General features: G+C 37.7%; 1 protein-coding gene and 1 pseudogene across 1 annotated transcript in view; one reads left to right on the plus strand and one right to left on the minus strand.

Annotated features, from left to right (window-relative positions):
- LOC144313287 (solute carrier family 25 member 3-like) overlaps window positions 1–15,918 on the minus strand; it is a 35,379-nt gene that overhangs the window by 12,625 nt on the left and 6,836 nt on the right. The window contains 1 exon segment of the mRNA XM_077896427.1: window positions 11,618–11,742. Coding sequence (XP_077752553.1) covers window positions 11,618–11,742 — 125 coding nt within the window.
- Window positions 11,182–11,250, plus strand: LOC144315048 (U4 spliceosomal RNA; annotated as a pseudogene).

Here is a 15,918-nt window from a genome sequence, read left to right on the forward strand (position 1 = left end):
GGTTTCTTACTGTAGAATTTGGGTATAATCAGGCTGAAATTAAAAATCAATTAAATGAGATGCAATCCAAACTGGAGGTCCTAACGACTAGGGTTAAGGAGGTGTAAGAAAGACTGAGCAACATAGAAGACAAGTTGATGGCAAGGAAGGAAGCTGAGGAAAAAAGACAAAAACAATGAAGAGACCACAAGAAAAGGTTACGGGAAATGAATGGTAGCCTCAGAAGGAAAAATTTATGTATAATTGGGGTTCCAGAATATGCCAAGAGGGAGAGAGGGTCAGAAAGTATATTTGAACAAATCATAGCTGAGAATTTTCCTAATTTGGGGGGAGAAACAGGCATTCAGATCCAGGAGATAGAGAGGTCCCCCCCTCAAACCAATAAAAACCATTCAACACCTCGACATTTAATACTGAAACTTGCAAATTTCAAAGATAAAAAGAAAATCCTTAAAGCAGCGAGAGACAAGAGATCCTTAACTTATACGGGGAGAAATATTAGATTAACAGCACACCTCTCCACAGAGACCTGCAGGCCAGAAAGGGCTGGCAGGATATAGTCAGGGTCCTCAATGAGAAGAACATGCACCCAAGAATACTTTATCCAGCAAGGCTCTCATTCAGAATAGAAGGAGAGATAAAGAGCTTCCAAGATGGCCAGAAACTGGAAAAATACGTGGCCAACAAAGCAACTCTGCAAGAAATATTAAGGGAGACCCTATAAAAGAAAGAGGAAGCCCAACAAAACAATCCACAAAAACAAGGACTGAATAGGTATTACAATGACACTAAATTCATATCTTTCAATATTTACTATGAATGTGAATGGGCTAAATGATCCCATCAAAAGACACAGGGTATCAGACTGGATAAAAAAGCAAGACTCATCTATTTTCTGTCTACAAGAGAGTCATTTTAGACCTAAAGACACCTCCAGCCTGAAAATGAAAGGGCAGAGAACCATTTACCCTTCAAATGGTCCTCAAAAGAAAGTTGGGGTGGCAATCCTCATATCAGATAAGTTAAAGTTTATCCCAAAGACTGTAGTAAGAGATGAAGAGGGACACTATATCATACTTAAAGGGTCTATCCAATAAGAGGACCTAACAATCATGAATATTTATGTCCTTAATGTGGGAGCTGTCAAGTATATCAATTGTAACCAAAGTAAAGACATACTTAGATAATAATACACTAATAGTAGTAGACTTCAACATGGCCCTTTCTGCAAATGACAGATATCCTAACACAACATTACCAAAGAAACAAGGGCTTTAAATTATGCACTGGACCAGATGGATTTCACAGATATATACAGAACTTTGCATCTGAACGCAACTGAATCCACATTCTTCTCAAGTGCACATGGACAAATCCGATCTCAGATGATACCAAAAGATTAGGGTTGTCGCCTGCATATTTTTAAACCACAATGCTTTGAAACTAGAAGTTAATCACAAGAAGAAATTTGGAAGAAACTCAAACACGTGGAGGGTAAAGAACATCCTACTAAAAGATGAATGGGTCAACCAGGAAATTACAGGTGAATTAAAAAGATTCATGGAAACTAGTGAAAACGAAGATACAACCATTTAAAATCTTTGGGATAAAAAAAGAAATCTTTGGGATACAGCAAAAGCAGTCCTGAGAGGGAAATATATCGCAATACAAGCATCCCTCAAAAAATTGGAAAAACCTCAAATACACAAGCTAACCTCGCACCTAAAGGAAATGGAGACAGAACAGCAAATAAAACCTGCACCAAGCAGAAGAAGAGAGCTAATAAAGATTTGAGCAGAACTCAATAAAATAGAAACCAGAAGAACTGTAGAACAGATCAACAAAACCAGGAGTTGGTTCTTTGAAAGAATTAATACGAAAGATAAACCATTAGCCAGCTTTATTAAAAAGACAAAAGACTCAAATTAATAAAATCATGAATGAAAGAGGAGGATCACAACCAATACAAAGGTAACACACATGATATTAAAAACATATTATGAATAGCTATACACCAATATTTGGCAAGCTAGAAGAAATGGATGCATTTCTGGAAAACCACAAATCACCAAAACTGGAACAGGAAGAAATAGAAAACCTTAACAGGTCAACAACCAGCGAGGAAATTGAAGCAGTCATCAAAAACCTCCCAAGACACAAATGTCCAGGGTCAGATGACTTCCCAGGGGAATTCTATCAAACATTTAAAGAAGAAACAACACTATTCAACTAAAGCTGTTCCAAAAGATAGAAAGGGATGGAATACCTCCAAACTCGTTCTATGAGGCCAGCATCACCTTAATTCCAAAACCAGATAAAGACCCCACCAAAAAGGAGAATTATAGACCAATATCCCTGATGTATGCAGATGCAAAAATTCTCAACAAGATACTGGCCAATAGGATCCAACAGTACATTAAGTAGATTATTCACCATGACCAGGTGGGATTTATCCCTGGGATGCAAGGCTGGTTCGACACTCATAAAACAATCAACGTGATAGATCATATGAACAAGAGAAAGAAACAAGAACCATATGATCCTCTAAATAGATGCAGAGAAAGCATTGGACAAAATCAGCATCCATTCCTGATCAAAACTCTTCAGAGTGTAGGGATAGAGGGAACATGCCTCAGCATCTTAAAAGCCATCTATGAAAAGCCCACAGCATATATAATTCTCAATGGGGAAACACTCAGAGCTTTCCCCTAAGATCAGGAACAAGACAGGGATGTCCACTCTCACCACTGCTATTCAACATAGCACTAGAAGTCCTAGCCTCAGCAATCAGACAACAAAAAGACATTAAAGGCATTCACAATGGCAAAGAAGAAGTCACTCTCTCCGTCTTAGCAGATGACATGATACTCTACATAGAAAACCCAAAAGCCTCCACCCCAAGATTGGTAGAACTCACACAGCAATTTGGGAATGTGGCAGGATACAAAATAAATGCCCAGAAATCAGTGGCATTTCTATACACTAACAATGAGACTGAAGAAAGAGGAATTAAGGTATCAATACCATTTATAATTGCACCCAAAAGCATAAGATACTTGGGAATAAACCTAACCGAAGAGGTAAAGGATCTGTCCCCTAAAAACTACAGAACACTTCTGAAAGAAATTGAGGAAGACACAAAGAGATGGAAAAATATTCCATGCTCATGGATTGGAAGAATTTATATTGTAAAATGTCAATGCTACCCAGGGCATATTACATGTCCAATGCAATCCCTATTAAAACACCATGGACTTTCTTCAAAGAAAGTTGGAATAAATCATGTTAAGATTTGTGTGGAATCAGAAAAGACCCTGAATCCCAGGAGAATATTGAAAAAGAAAACCATAGCTGGGGGCATTACAAAGCTGGATTTCAGGTTGTACTATAAATCTGTGATCATCAAGACAGTGTGGTACTAGTACAAAAACAGACACATAGATCAATGGAACAGAATACAGAACCCAGAAATGAGCCCTCAACTCTATGGTCAACTAATATTTGACAAAGCAGGAAAGAATATCCACTGCAAAAAAGGACAGTCTCTTCATAAAATGCTGCTGGGAAAATTGGATGTGCAGAAGAAAGAGACTAGACCATTCTCTTACACCATTTACATGGATACACTCAAAATGGATGAAACAGACAAAATGTGAGACAAGAATCCATCAAAATCCTAGAGGAGAGACTAATGTGAGACTACATGTGAGACTAAATATGAGACAAGAATCCATCAAAATCCTAGAGGAGAACACAGGCAACACCCTTTTTGAACTTGGCCACAGCAACTTCTTGCAAGATACATCTGTGAAGGCAAGGAAATGAAAAGCAAAAATGAACTATAGGGACTTAATCAAGATAAAAAGCTTCAGCACAGCAAAAGAAAAAGTCAACAAAACTAAAAAAAATCTACAGAATGGGAGAAATTATTTGCAAATGATATATCAGATAAATGGCTAGTATCCAATATCTATAAAATACCTACCAAACTCAACACCCAAGAAATAAACAATCCAATCATGAAATGGGCAAAAGACATGAACAGAAATTTCACAGAGGAAGACATAGATATTGCCAACAAGCACATGAGAAAATGTTCTGCATCACTTGCCATCAGGGAAATACAAATCAAAACCACAGTGAGACACCACCTCACTTCAGTGAGAATAGTGATAATTAACAAGACGGGAAACAAATTTTAGAGAGGATGTGGAGAAAGGGGAACACTTTGCACTGTTGGTGGGAATGCGAACTGGTGCAGCCACTCTGGAAAACTGTGTGGAGGTTCCTCAAGAAGTTAAAAATAGAACTGCCCTACGATCCAGCAATTGCACTGCTGGGGATTTACCCCAAAGATACAGTTGCAGTGAAATGGCAGGACACCTGCACTTCAATGTTTAAGCAGTGATGTCCATAATAGCCAATCTGTGGAAAGAGCCTCGGTGTCCATCCAAAAATGAATGGATAAAGAAGCTGTGGTCTATATATACAATGGAATATTACTCAGCCATTAGAAACTACGAATACAAAAAAAAAAAAAAAAAAGAAACTACGAATACCCACCATTTGCTCCAATATGGATGGAACTGGAGGGTATTATGCTCAGTGAAGTAATTCAATTGGAGAAGGACAATCATTATATGGTTTCACTAATATGGGGAATATAAAAAATATTGAAAGGGATTAAAGGGAAAAGGAGAGAAAATGAGTGGCAAATATCAGTGAGGGTGACAGAACATGAGAGACTCCTAACTCTGGAAAACGAACCAGGGGTAGTGGAAGGGATGGGTGGAGGGTGGGGTGACTGGGTGACAGGTACTGAGGGGGGCACTTGGTGGGATGAGCACTGGATGTTATACTATATGTTGGCAAATCGAACTCCAATAAAAAATATATATTTTTTTATATATGTATTTATATATATTATATATATATATATATATAAAAGACTTGGAAGAAAATAATTTGTCACTATTTACTCCTCCTTAAGGCTATAGATAAGTGAGATAGGGTAGTAGGATTTGGGTTGAGGGGAGTGAGGATGAAATAATAATAATTTAGACATAAATGATGTAATATGAAAATTATAGATTACATATACATAAAATATGTATTACAGATATATGTATTACAGATGTACAGACATATGCTGCATTGTGTGTGTAAGCGTGTATGTGTGTATGTAAAGAGATAGTATTCTTAAAAAAAAAAAAGAATTCTATTATGAACTTAGCCAGATCTTATATTTTCTTTAGAGTCCCAAAAAAGGAGAGCAAGTTATTTTACAGTGAGTCATATTTGGCAAAAGATACTTTAAACTACTTTCCTATATTGATTTGAAGATTTTTGTAGTCAGGATACGCATTGTACTCTGATGCTAGTAAATCATGTGCTCACTGTCAGCACACCAGTGATAAAATGGAAAAGCTGCATGTGAATTATAGATAAATACTTAGAGTTTCCACTTGACTTGCTAAATCAATCAAAGTGTATTTTATTCCATTTTATCAAAACATTAGTATTTACATTTCAATACAGTCTGACATTTTTATAAGTCTACTAAATCTTAAAAAGCAGAGAAATAACCCAAATAAAAGTACTCTAAAGAACTTCAGTTTTTCCCCAACATAACAACACATTTTCTTTCTAGTGATTTCCTCACCTATCAATAGAAAGCTCTTTATTTTCATAAGCCTTAGAACTACCAAAGGCAAATGTGCAGAGTACAAATCACTTTTAGAAACATCAAACAAACATATCCATTCTAGTGTTGTGAATGCGGTTTGGTGCCTAATAGGTTCATCTAGCAGAAAAGTTATTGTAACACTATTTTACTGCCAGCACTATTTAATTACTACCCATAAATGATATATTTACAGTTCCAGGGTCTTGAAAAAAAAAAGGCCACAATTCTTATAAGGATTGCATTTACACAGCTTTGCCATACTCAATTATGTTGTGTATTTGTACAGCTGAAACCTAAAGGTGATGATGCCATTGTCTTGATTAAAGTAGCATGCTCCTGCAGGCTTCCCTGGAAGAGACGTGTTATGACATGATTGGGATTAGGATGACAGAAACTCACCTTGACTGAAAGAGTCTTCCACTTTAATCCTGTCCTTAACTGAGATGTGTATGATAAAATATCAGATTATATCACTAACAATTATATTATCAACAATATTCCAGGTACTCCAAAGTAAGAGAGAATTTTTCATGACACTTCTTAAAAAAAGATTTTATTTGTTTATTCATGAGAGGCACAGAGAGAGGCAGAGACACAGGCAGAGGGAGAAGCAGGCTCCCTGTGGGGGAGTCTGACGCAGGACTCAATCCCAGGACCTGAGCCAAAGGCAAACACTCAACTGCTGAGCCACCCAGGAGTCCCTTTCATGACATTTCTAAATAAGATTTGCCCTGACTTCAGATCTCATGGAGTGGTAGTAATGAAAAGAGCTGAAAGGCAGGTGGGCAGTAATGACACACATCAAGGTTCAAGCTTTCAATGTTTCTTTAATATTGAGAATCACATTTAGAAGGAATCTTTTATGCCTATCAGTTAGAAAAGCTGGAAATACCTGAACCCTGGGAAAGTATTCACTGAAAATGAATTTTAAATTGTCTGCTTTTCAATTCAGCTATTTAGACACTTGATTTTCATTTTGTTTTTGGTAAAGAAAACAGCAGTTCCTACTATATTAAAAATCAAGTCTTTGAGGGGTCTGGGTGGTTCAATTAGTTAAGCATCTTCCTTTTGGCTCAGGTCATGACCTGGAGGTCCTGGGACAGAGCCCCACATTGGCCTTCCTGCTCAGTGGGGAGCCTGCTTCTCCCTCTCCCACTGCCTGCTGCTTCCCCTGTTTGTTCTCGCTCTCCCTCTCTGTCAAATAAATCTTTAAAAAAAAATCAAGTCTTTGCAGAGACACACAATAAAAAGACTTCTTAAATGCCCTGCAACATTGGTGTAGTGGATCTTGCGATGTGCCACCCAAAGCCTCAAATTCCCCATTTATGATGAAGTCTGGTGGTGATTCCCAGCCTCCCTGGGAACTGCCCTCCACAAAAGAGAGCTGCCTCACCTAGGATCATGACTCTTCATCAAGGGTAACCAACATTCAATGACTAGACTTTTGTCTCAATTAGAAGAACTCTGATGGGCCATCCCTCCTCCACAGCTTTTCCCATTTGAGGTTTTCGTTGCAACTGCATCATGATTCAAATTCTCTGCTTAATGCACTTTGCTCCTTTTCTTGCAGGTGGCTTTCCCGAGAGTACACTCCAATTAACCTCCTGAAAGCAAATTTCTGCCTTAAAGACTTTTCCCCATCAAACCCGACCTAAGACATACGGCAAAAATTTTTGGCAGATTTAAAAAGAACTATTTTTATACCATTGTAGATTATTGCTCTATTAATTTGGTTTCAGCAGATGGACTGGCTGCAGTAAAATTCTTGTTGGTTTTCCTGTGGCCCAGGCTGCTTATTCCTAGGGATGGAGACCTGGTTGCATATATGTTTATTTAAGAAGGAATCTGAAAAAATTAAAAAATTACAGAATATGGGATCCCTGGGTGGCTCAGCGGTTTAGCGCCTGCCTTTGGCCTAGGGCACGATCCTGGAGTCCCGAGATGAGTCCCGCGTCGGGCTCCCGACATGGAGCCTGCTTTTCCCTCTGTCTGTGTCTCTCTGCCTCTCTCTCTCTCTCTCTCTCTCTATCATGAATAAATAAATAAAATCTTTTTTAAAAATTGCAGAATATATACAAGACTTTTAAAAAAAAGAATTAACAAGCTTGTCAAATCACTGTAAATACATGAATAAGAGACTCTTCAATTATGTGAATTCTCCTTACAGTTGTTATAATTACATGTTATAATAGATATTTAATACTAACATATTAATTTTATATATTTAATATATGTTAATATATATTCAATACTTCACATGTTAAATATATATTATCACATATAATTGTTAATATTAGCTGAATAAGAATGAAACCTAGGGCATTGAAGACATGACCAGGATATACCTGGTCAAACCACAATACATCCGGGATCCCTGGGTGGCTCAGCGTTTTAGCGTCTGCTTTTGGCCCAGGGCATGATCCTGGAGTCCTGGGATCAAGTTCAGCATCAGGCTCCCTGCATGGAGCCTGCTTCTCCCCTGCCTGTGTCCCTGCTTCTCTTTGTCTCTCATGAATAAATAAACATTTTTAAAACCCCACAGTACATCCACCCTAACGTTGTGTAGATGAGAGGCAGATTTTGGACAAGATCTTCACTGTCATCTGATTTCATTTTCAAAATGTTGGGAAATTTCTCCAAAACATCTGTTCTTTGTGTTCTCATGGCACTGCTTTTACAGAATCTATACCTATGATTTGTATTTAATTTTAACTCCTCCACTAGACTAGGACTTCCTCAGTGAGAAATTATTCACATTTGTATCCCACCACCTCTTGAGCAGAGGACCATAATTAATAGTCATTCACTGAATTCCAATTTTAATCAGTATAGGATTTATTAGCACTTATGAGATTCTGAGCACTGAGCTAAAAACATTGTTAGAGAAAATGAGTCACACTTACTGCTCTCAAGGAATTTATTATATTCTTGAGGTTAAATATACTTAAACATCTAGAGTGGCCAATTAAGTATGGCAAGTTGAATATTCACTTTTATCTTTGATTCCCCTGATGCTCCACTAAAATAACAGTAAAGAAATATAAAAGTCTCAACACCACAAGTGAATAAGAAAACTTGAAAGAAAATCATCAGTAAACAGGATTTCAACAAAATGTTGAAAATCTGTAATAGCCTGGGTGGCTCAGTCCGTTAAGCTTCTGCCTTCGTCTCAGGTCATGATCCCAGGATCCTCAGATTGAGTCCCATGTCTTCGGGCTCCCTACTCAGCTGGAAGTTTGCATCTTCCTCTCCCTGTGCCCCCATACCTCCCCAACCCCTGCTCATGTTCTCTTTCTCTCACTCAAATAAATAAATAAAATCTAAAAAAAAAAAAAAAGAAGAAGAAGAAGAAGAAGAAGAAGAAGAAGAAGAAGTATAACTTCCTAAATAGGCTGGAGAATGCTAAAACCTAAGCTTGAAGGGCAGAAAGCCAAAAAGTAAGTCAATTCTGCACACAGAATACAGAAAGCCTCAGGAATTGTAGACGCCAGGAGGCAGGGATGCAGCATAGAGCTGAAAAATAGGAAGAATTAGTTGAAAGATTATATAGGGAGTGTTAAAATGCAACTACTGTTAAAATGCCCAGCACAACAGAAGGAAGAAAACTCACTTTCAGAAGAAATTGAGCCAGAGAGGCCATGGACTCAGAGACACCAGACACAGCTCGTGTGGTAAGTGAACTGTCTTGCTGAAAACAGGGAGATGAAAGTGTACAAACTGAAGGTTGCAATCACCCAATTCTATCCATTTCAAAGAAAACTGGCCACCAGACTTATGTTCACCTTGCAAGAAATTGGAGAATTCCTCTGTGGAGAAACTAACCAGTTCAAAGGGGTTGTCTATGTAAAATGGCATTCATCATTTCCCTGATGAAGTTGCTAGATCCTGCCCAATCACAGGGTGGTGAGACCCATTGATCTACAAACACAATCTGCATGCACAGAGCTTCCAGTAAGTGTTTTAGATTTCTACTCAAAGATGTTGGAACACCAAGGGTCACACACATTTGGGAAAATGCTCTAACATGAGTGAGAGAGAGAAAAAAAAAAAAACAGAAAATTTAGAAAATGGAAAAAGACTAAAGCAAAAACAAAATAACAAAGTAGTTCCTCAGAATGATAAGAATATATTGCTCTACGAAGCAAGGACAAATTTAAATAAAAACATTTGTTTAGAAAATACAAATTTAGAAAATGTATATGTATATATATGTATATGTGTGTATATGTATGTGTATATATGTATATATATGTATATATACATATACACATTTCAGTTTGGGATCAACATACCAAAAACATTAGGATATCAAAGAAATTTAATCACATATATGTGTACACATACACACACACACACACAAAACCTAAGAGTTAAAAAAAAGATTTAAAAATAAATGTGAGAGAATCTTCCAAAAAGAACAAAAACCAGAGATGGCAAATAAGAAAGACAAGAGAAGAATAGATAAAAGGAAACTAAAAGCTGCTTGGAAGAAAAATGCAGATCACATACAGAAGATCAGGACCAGAAGGAATCAGACTTCTCAACAACAACAAAAGTAAGAAGACAGTTTAAAAAAAAAAGCTGTACTAGATAAACAATGTAATTATAAAGCACAATTTAGCTAAGCTATGAATAAAAATTACTTAGAATGTAAACAGTGGGGGTATCTGGTAGTCAGTTAAGTGACTGACTCTTGATTTCAGCTCAGTTCATGATCTTGGGGTCATGGGATGGAGACCCGAGTTGCGCTCCATGCTTAGTGTGGAGTCTGCTTTATATTCTCTCCCTCTGCCCCTTCTCTCTCTCTCTCTCTCTCTCTCTCAAAATAAAAAAATTAAATCTTCTAAAAAGTAAAAGAATGTAACTGTATGCTAATTAACTAAAACTGGTGATGGAAATATATTGGGAAGGTAAGGGAAGAAATTATGTGTATTGATTCAGATAAGGGGCAGTAAAAAGAGTTAAAATTTCATTTAATAGAATAATAAATCAAAAAGCAGTAATAAAAGAATGCTATTTAGGACATGGAGGTAAATACCAGAAAAACTGCTATGAGAGTTAAAGTGATCACTCTGAAGAACAGAAATGAGGATTGGAGTGGGTGGAGCAAGAAACTTCTGTTTTTTATTGTTGTAATTTTACTTTTAAACTATGGGCATGTGGGGCAGCCCAGGTGGCTCAGCGGTTTAGTGCTGCCTCTGGCCCAGGGTGTGATCCTGGAGACCAGGGATCGAGTCCCACATCAGGCTCCCTGCATGCAGCCTGCTTCTCCCTCTGCTTGTGTCTCTGCCTCTCTCTCTCTCTGTCTTTCATGAATAAATAAATAAAATCTTAAAAAACATAAAATAAACTATGGGCATGTGTTGTTTTGATCAAAACATTTTTAAAATATGTTCTAAAGAATTAAGATATGGCATCAAATAGAATGCAGGGTTTTTCTGTCTGATTTTTGAAAAAAATCTATTCTGAAAAAACAATTGTAGAAGGTGGCACTTAGCTTTGCACAGTGGCAGTATTGTAGCCAATGAGGTTTATCTGAGGTGCGATTATTGCTAATTGCAGAAGGAGGCACTTGGAGAAGGATGAATAGGATTTGGGTAAGCATAAGGTAGAGAAATTCAGAGTGAAATCGCAGGACTTTGAAATTAGCAAAATATAAGAGGCAGTGAAAAGGCCAGTTGCCAGGAGTCAAAAAAGTAAGATATTGAACAGTGTGAAAATCCTATTTAAATAAGTGAAGTCAGATGGTAGAAGGCTTTGGACACTTCTAAGCAGAAGAATTTGAACTTGATTAAGTAAGAAAAAAGAGAGTTGCTATAGGTTCTTAAATAATGAAATGATGTAATAAAAGCAAGGTTTTAGGAAATTTAATGTGAAAATTATTGTATGTGAAATAGTGGACATGGGAAGAAATTGTCTAGTCTCTTTTACCATTGTATCCTCGGCATGTATCTCAGTGTCTACCTCAAAGTACAAGTTCAATCCATAGTTACTGAATGATCCAATGGGAAAGAGCTGGGCACTGTCACAGTCATCCAGGCATGCAGGAGTAAAGCCTGAGAGTAAAAAAACATAATAGAAATGGAAAGGAACAAGTGTCTCTTGTGCACATTTCCCCCCTTTTTTCAGAGATAGAGTGTGCATGCGTGTGTGAGCATGCATACACGAGCTAGAGAGAGAGGCAGGGGTAGAGGGAGAGAGAGAGAGAGAGAGAATCTCAAGCAGGCTTCTCACCCAGCATAGGCTGATGGGGGGGGCTCGATGTCACCACCCTGAAATCATGACCTGAGTGGAAATCAAGAGTCAGACACTTAACTGACTGAACCACCCAGGTGCCCCCCACCCCCACCCCACCCCCTGTTGTGCACATTAAAAAAAAAGAAATACAAAGAAATACTATAATTTCCCATTCTAAATGTCCATTTAAAAAGTCATTTCACATTAAATAAAAAACAAGTTTTCCTATAGTAATAGTGCTATAAACAATGGTTATATTCTTAGGCCCCCTCCAACTATAATTAATCTAAAATATAGTCTAATCTAAGTATATATATATTATGCAAAAGTAATATTTTATAGAATTTTTTTCAGAAGATAAATTTTAAGTTCCAAGTTGTGAATTTTTATGCCAGTTGTCTATTTTCCATGTAACAAAATTTTCAAAATTGAGTAATTATTTTTATGACATCTCATGATTTTATGGGAGGAATTTGGGCAGGCTGGGTGATTCTTATGTTCCAAGGATGTCAATTGAGATTACTCACTGATATTCATCTGCTGGATGTGCTGGTCAGGACAGTTCAAGGTGGCCTCCCTTACAAGTCTGGTGCCTATGTTAGGGATAGTTGGAAGAGTGGGATCAGCTAGGACTATTGGTTAGAGTGCCTACATAAATATGGCCCGTCTAACATGGTGTTCTCAGGATAGTTGGTCTTTTTTTATGTGGTGGTTCAGACCTCTCTGAAAGAGATATAAGTGGAAGTTACACTACTTCTTCTCACCTAGTCTCAGATAGCATGCAGTGTGTCTACAGTTCTGTCACATTATATGGTTATAAGTAAATCAAAGGGCCAGCTATCAAGAAGAGAGGCCTAAATCCAGTTATGCATGGTGTACTGGAGGACCTGTTTTGTGGCTATCTTCCACAATGGAGATTCAGTCTTCTAAATCTGTGCTTACTTAATTCCTAGTCTTCTCTAACTATTCCAAAAAACACAAGAGGAAGGAAAACTTCCAAATTCATTCTATGAACCCAGTATCACCCTGATGCCAAAACCAGTAAAGACACCACAAAAAAAGAACTACAGGCCAATATCTCTCATGAATATAGATGGAAAAATCCTCAATATAATACTAGCAGATTGAATCCAACAATACATTAAAAAATCATACACCACGATCAAGTGGGATTTATTCCCGGGATGCAAGATGGTTCAATATTCCCAAAACAATCAATGTGATACATCACATCAATACAAGAAAGGATAAAAACCATATGATCACTTCAATGGATGCAGAAAAATCATTTAACAAAGTTCAACATCCATCTTGATAAAAACCCTCTGCAAAGTAGGTCTAGAGGGAACGTACTTCAGCATAATAAAGGCCTTAAATGAAAAATCCATAGCAAACACCAAACTCAAACATCAAACTGAGAATTTCCCCTAAAGCCAGGAACAAGAAAGGATACCCACTCTAACCACTTTTTAAAAAAATATATTTGTTCACTTTAGAGAGAGAGAGAGAGAGAACATGTGACAGAAGGAAAGGAAGTGGGAGAGAATCTCAAGCAGATTCCCTGATGAGCATGGAGCCCGACAGACATCAGGCTTGGTCCCATGACCCTGAGGTGATGTCTTAAGCTGAAATCAAGAGTTGGAAGCTCAGCCAACCGAGCCACTAAGGCACTCCTCTCACTACTTTTATTCAACATAGTACTGGAAGTCCTAGCCACAACAATCACACACCAAAAAGAAATAAAAGGCATCTAAAATTGGTAAGGAAGAATCAAGCTCTCAATATTGGCAGATGACATAATACTATATAAAAAACCTGAAAGACTCTACCAAAAAACTACTAGAACTGATACATGAATTCAGTAAAGTCACAGGATACAAAACCAAGTGTACAGAAGAAATCTGTTGCATTCCTGGGCACCTGCCTGGTCAGTTGGAAGAGCACGTGAGTCTTGGTCTTGGGGTTGTTAAAGCCCCATGCTGGGTGTAGAGATTACTTGAAAATAAAATCTTCAAAAAAAATCTTTTTGGCATTACATCAAAATAAAAAGTTTCTGCACAGTGAAAGAATCAATAAACAAAACTAAAAGGGAACTTACTGAATTGAAGAAGATATTCGTAAATGGCATAGCTGATATAGGGTTAGTATCCAAAATATTTTTTAGATTTTATTTATTTATTCATTATATATATATATATATATATATATATATATATATATATATATAGAGAGAGAGAGAGAGAGAGAGAGAGAGAGGCAGAGACACAGGCAGAGGGATAAGCAGGCTCCATGAAGGGAGCCTGACATGGGACTCGATCCCGGTCTCCAGGGTCACACCCTGGGCTGAAGGCGGCGCCAAACTGCTGAGCCACCTGGGCTGCCCCAAAATATTTTTTTTAAAGATTTTATTTATTTATTTGATGGAGAGAGAGAGAAAGAGAGAGAGCAAGCATGAGCAGGGAGAGGGAGAAGTAGACTCCCTGATGAGCAGAGAGCCCAATGTGGGGCTCCATCTCAGGACCCTGAAATCATGACCTGAGGTGAATGTAGATGCTTAACCAACTGAGCCACCCACCTCCCCCAGTATCCAAAATATTTAAAGAACTTATACAACTCAACACCCAAAAAGCAAACAATCGAATTTAAAAATGGGTCAAGGGACGCTGAGGTGGCTGAGTGGTTGAGCATCTGCCTTTGGCTCAGGTTGTGATCCCAGGGTCCTGGGATCGAGTCCTGCCTTGGGTTCCCCGCAGGGAACCTGCTCCCCCTTCTGCCTGTGTCTCTGCCTCTCTCTATGTGTCTCTCATGAATAAATAAATAAATAATTTTTTTAAATTAAAAATGGGCAAAAAACAAGAACAGACATTTCTTCAAAGAAGACATATAGATGGCCAACAGACACATGAAAAGATGTTCAACATCACTCATCATCAGGGAAATGCCAATCAAAACTACAATGAGATGTCACCTCATACCTGTCAGAATGGCTAAAACAAATATGTAAGAAATAACAAGTGTTGGGGAGGATCTGGAGAAAAAGGAACCCTCATGCTCTGTTGGTGGGAATGCAAACTGGTGTAGCCACTGTGGAAAACAGGAGGTTTGTCAAAAAGTTAAAAGTAGAAGTATCCTGTGACCCAGTAATTGTACTACTGAGTATTTACCTCCAAAATATGGAAACACTAGTCCTTTTTTAAAAAAAGATTTATCCATTTATTTTAGAGAAAGAGTGTAAGGGCACATATGCTCACGTCCACATCAGTAGTGGGGGGATTATGGGAGGGCAGAAGGAGAAGAGAGAGAGTCTTAAGCAGATTCCACCCTGAGCTTGGAGCCTGACCTAGGGTGATCTCATGATCCTGAGATCATGATCTGAGCTGAAACCAAGAGGTGGATGCCGCCCAGGTGCCCCAAAAACACTAATTCAAAGGGATATCCCCTATGTTTACTCCAGCATTATTTACTATAGCCAAACTATGGAAGCCCAGTGTCCACAGATAGACGACTGGATAAGGAAGATGTGAGATATATATGGAATATTATTCAGCCATAAAAAAGAATAAAATCTTGCTATTTTTAACAACATGGACAGAGTTAGAGACTATTATGCTAAGTGAAATAAGTCAGACAAAGACAAGTACCATATGATCTCACTCATATGTGGAATTTAAGAAACAAAAGAGCAAAGGGAGAAAAAAATGAGAGAGACAAACCAAGAAAAAGACTCTTAATTATAGCTAACAAACTGATGGCTATCAGAGGAGGGGATAGAGGGTGGGGGTAGGGAATTAGGGGATGAGGATTAAAGAGTACATTTAATATGATTTTTTAAAAAAGAATGTCTCTGTCTCCATTGTGCCAACATTGGGGTTTTTCTTTTTTTAAAATTTAAGCATTAGTAAACAAAAAAATTAAATCTCAATAAATAATCTGTATCAGTACAAGTACCACTGACATTTTCATAAAAAAGAAGTTGGACTAATGAGTCTCAAACT

This window comes from Canis aureus, chromosome 5, assembly GCF_053574225.1.
Source record: "Canis aureus isolate CA01 chromosome 5, VMU_Caureus_v.1.0, whole genome shotgun sequence".
Taxonomy (NCBI): domain Eukaryota; kingdom Metazoa; phylum Chordata; class Mammalia; order Carnivora; family Canidae; genus Canis; species Canis aureus.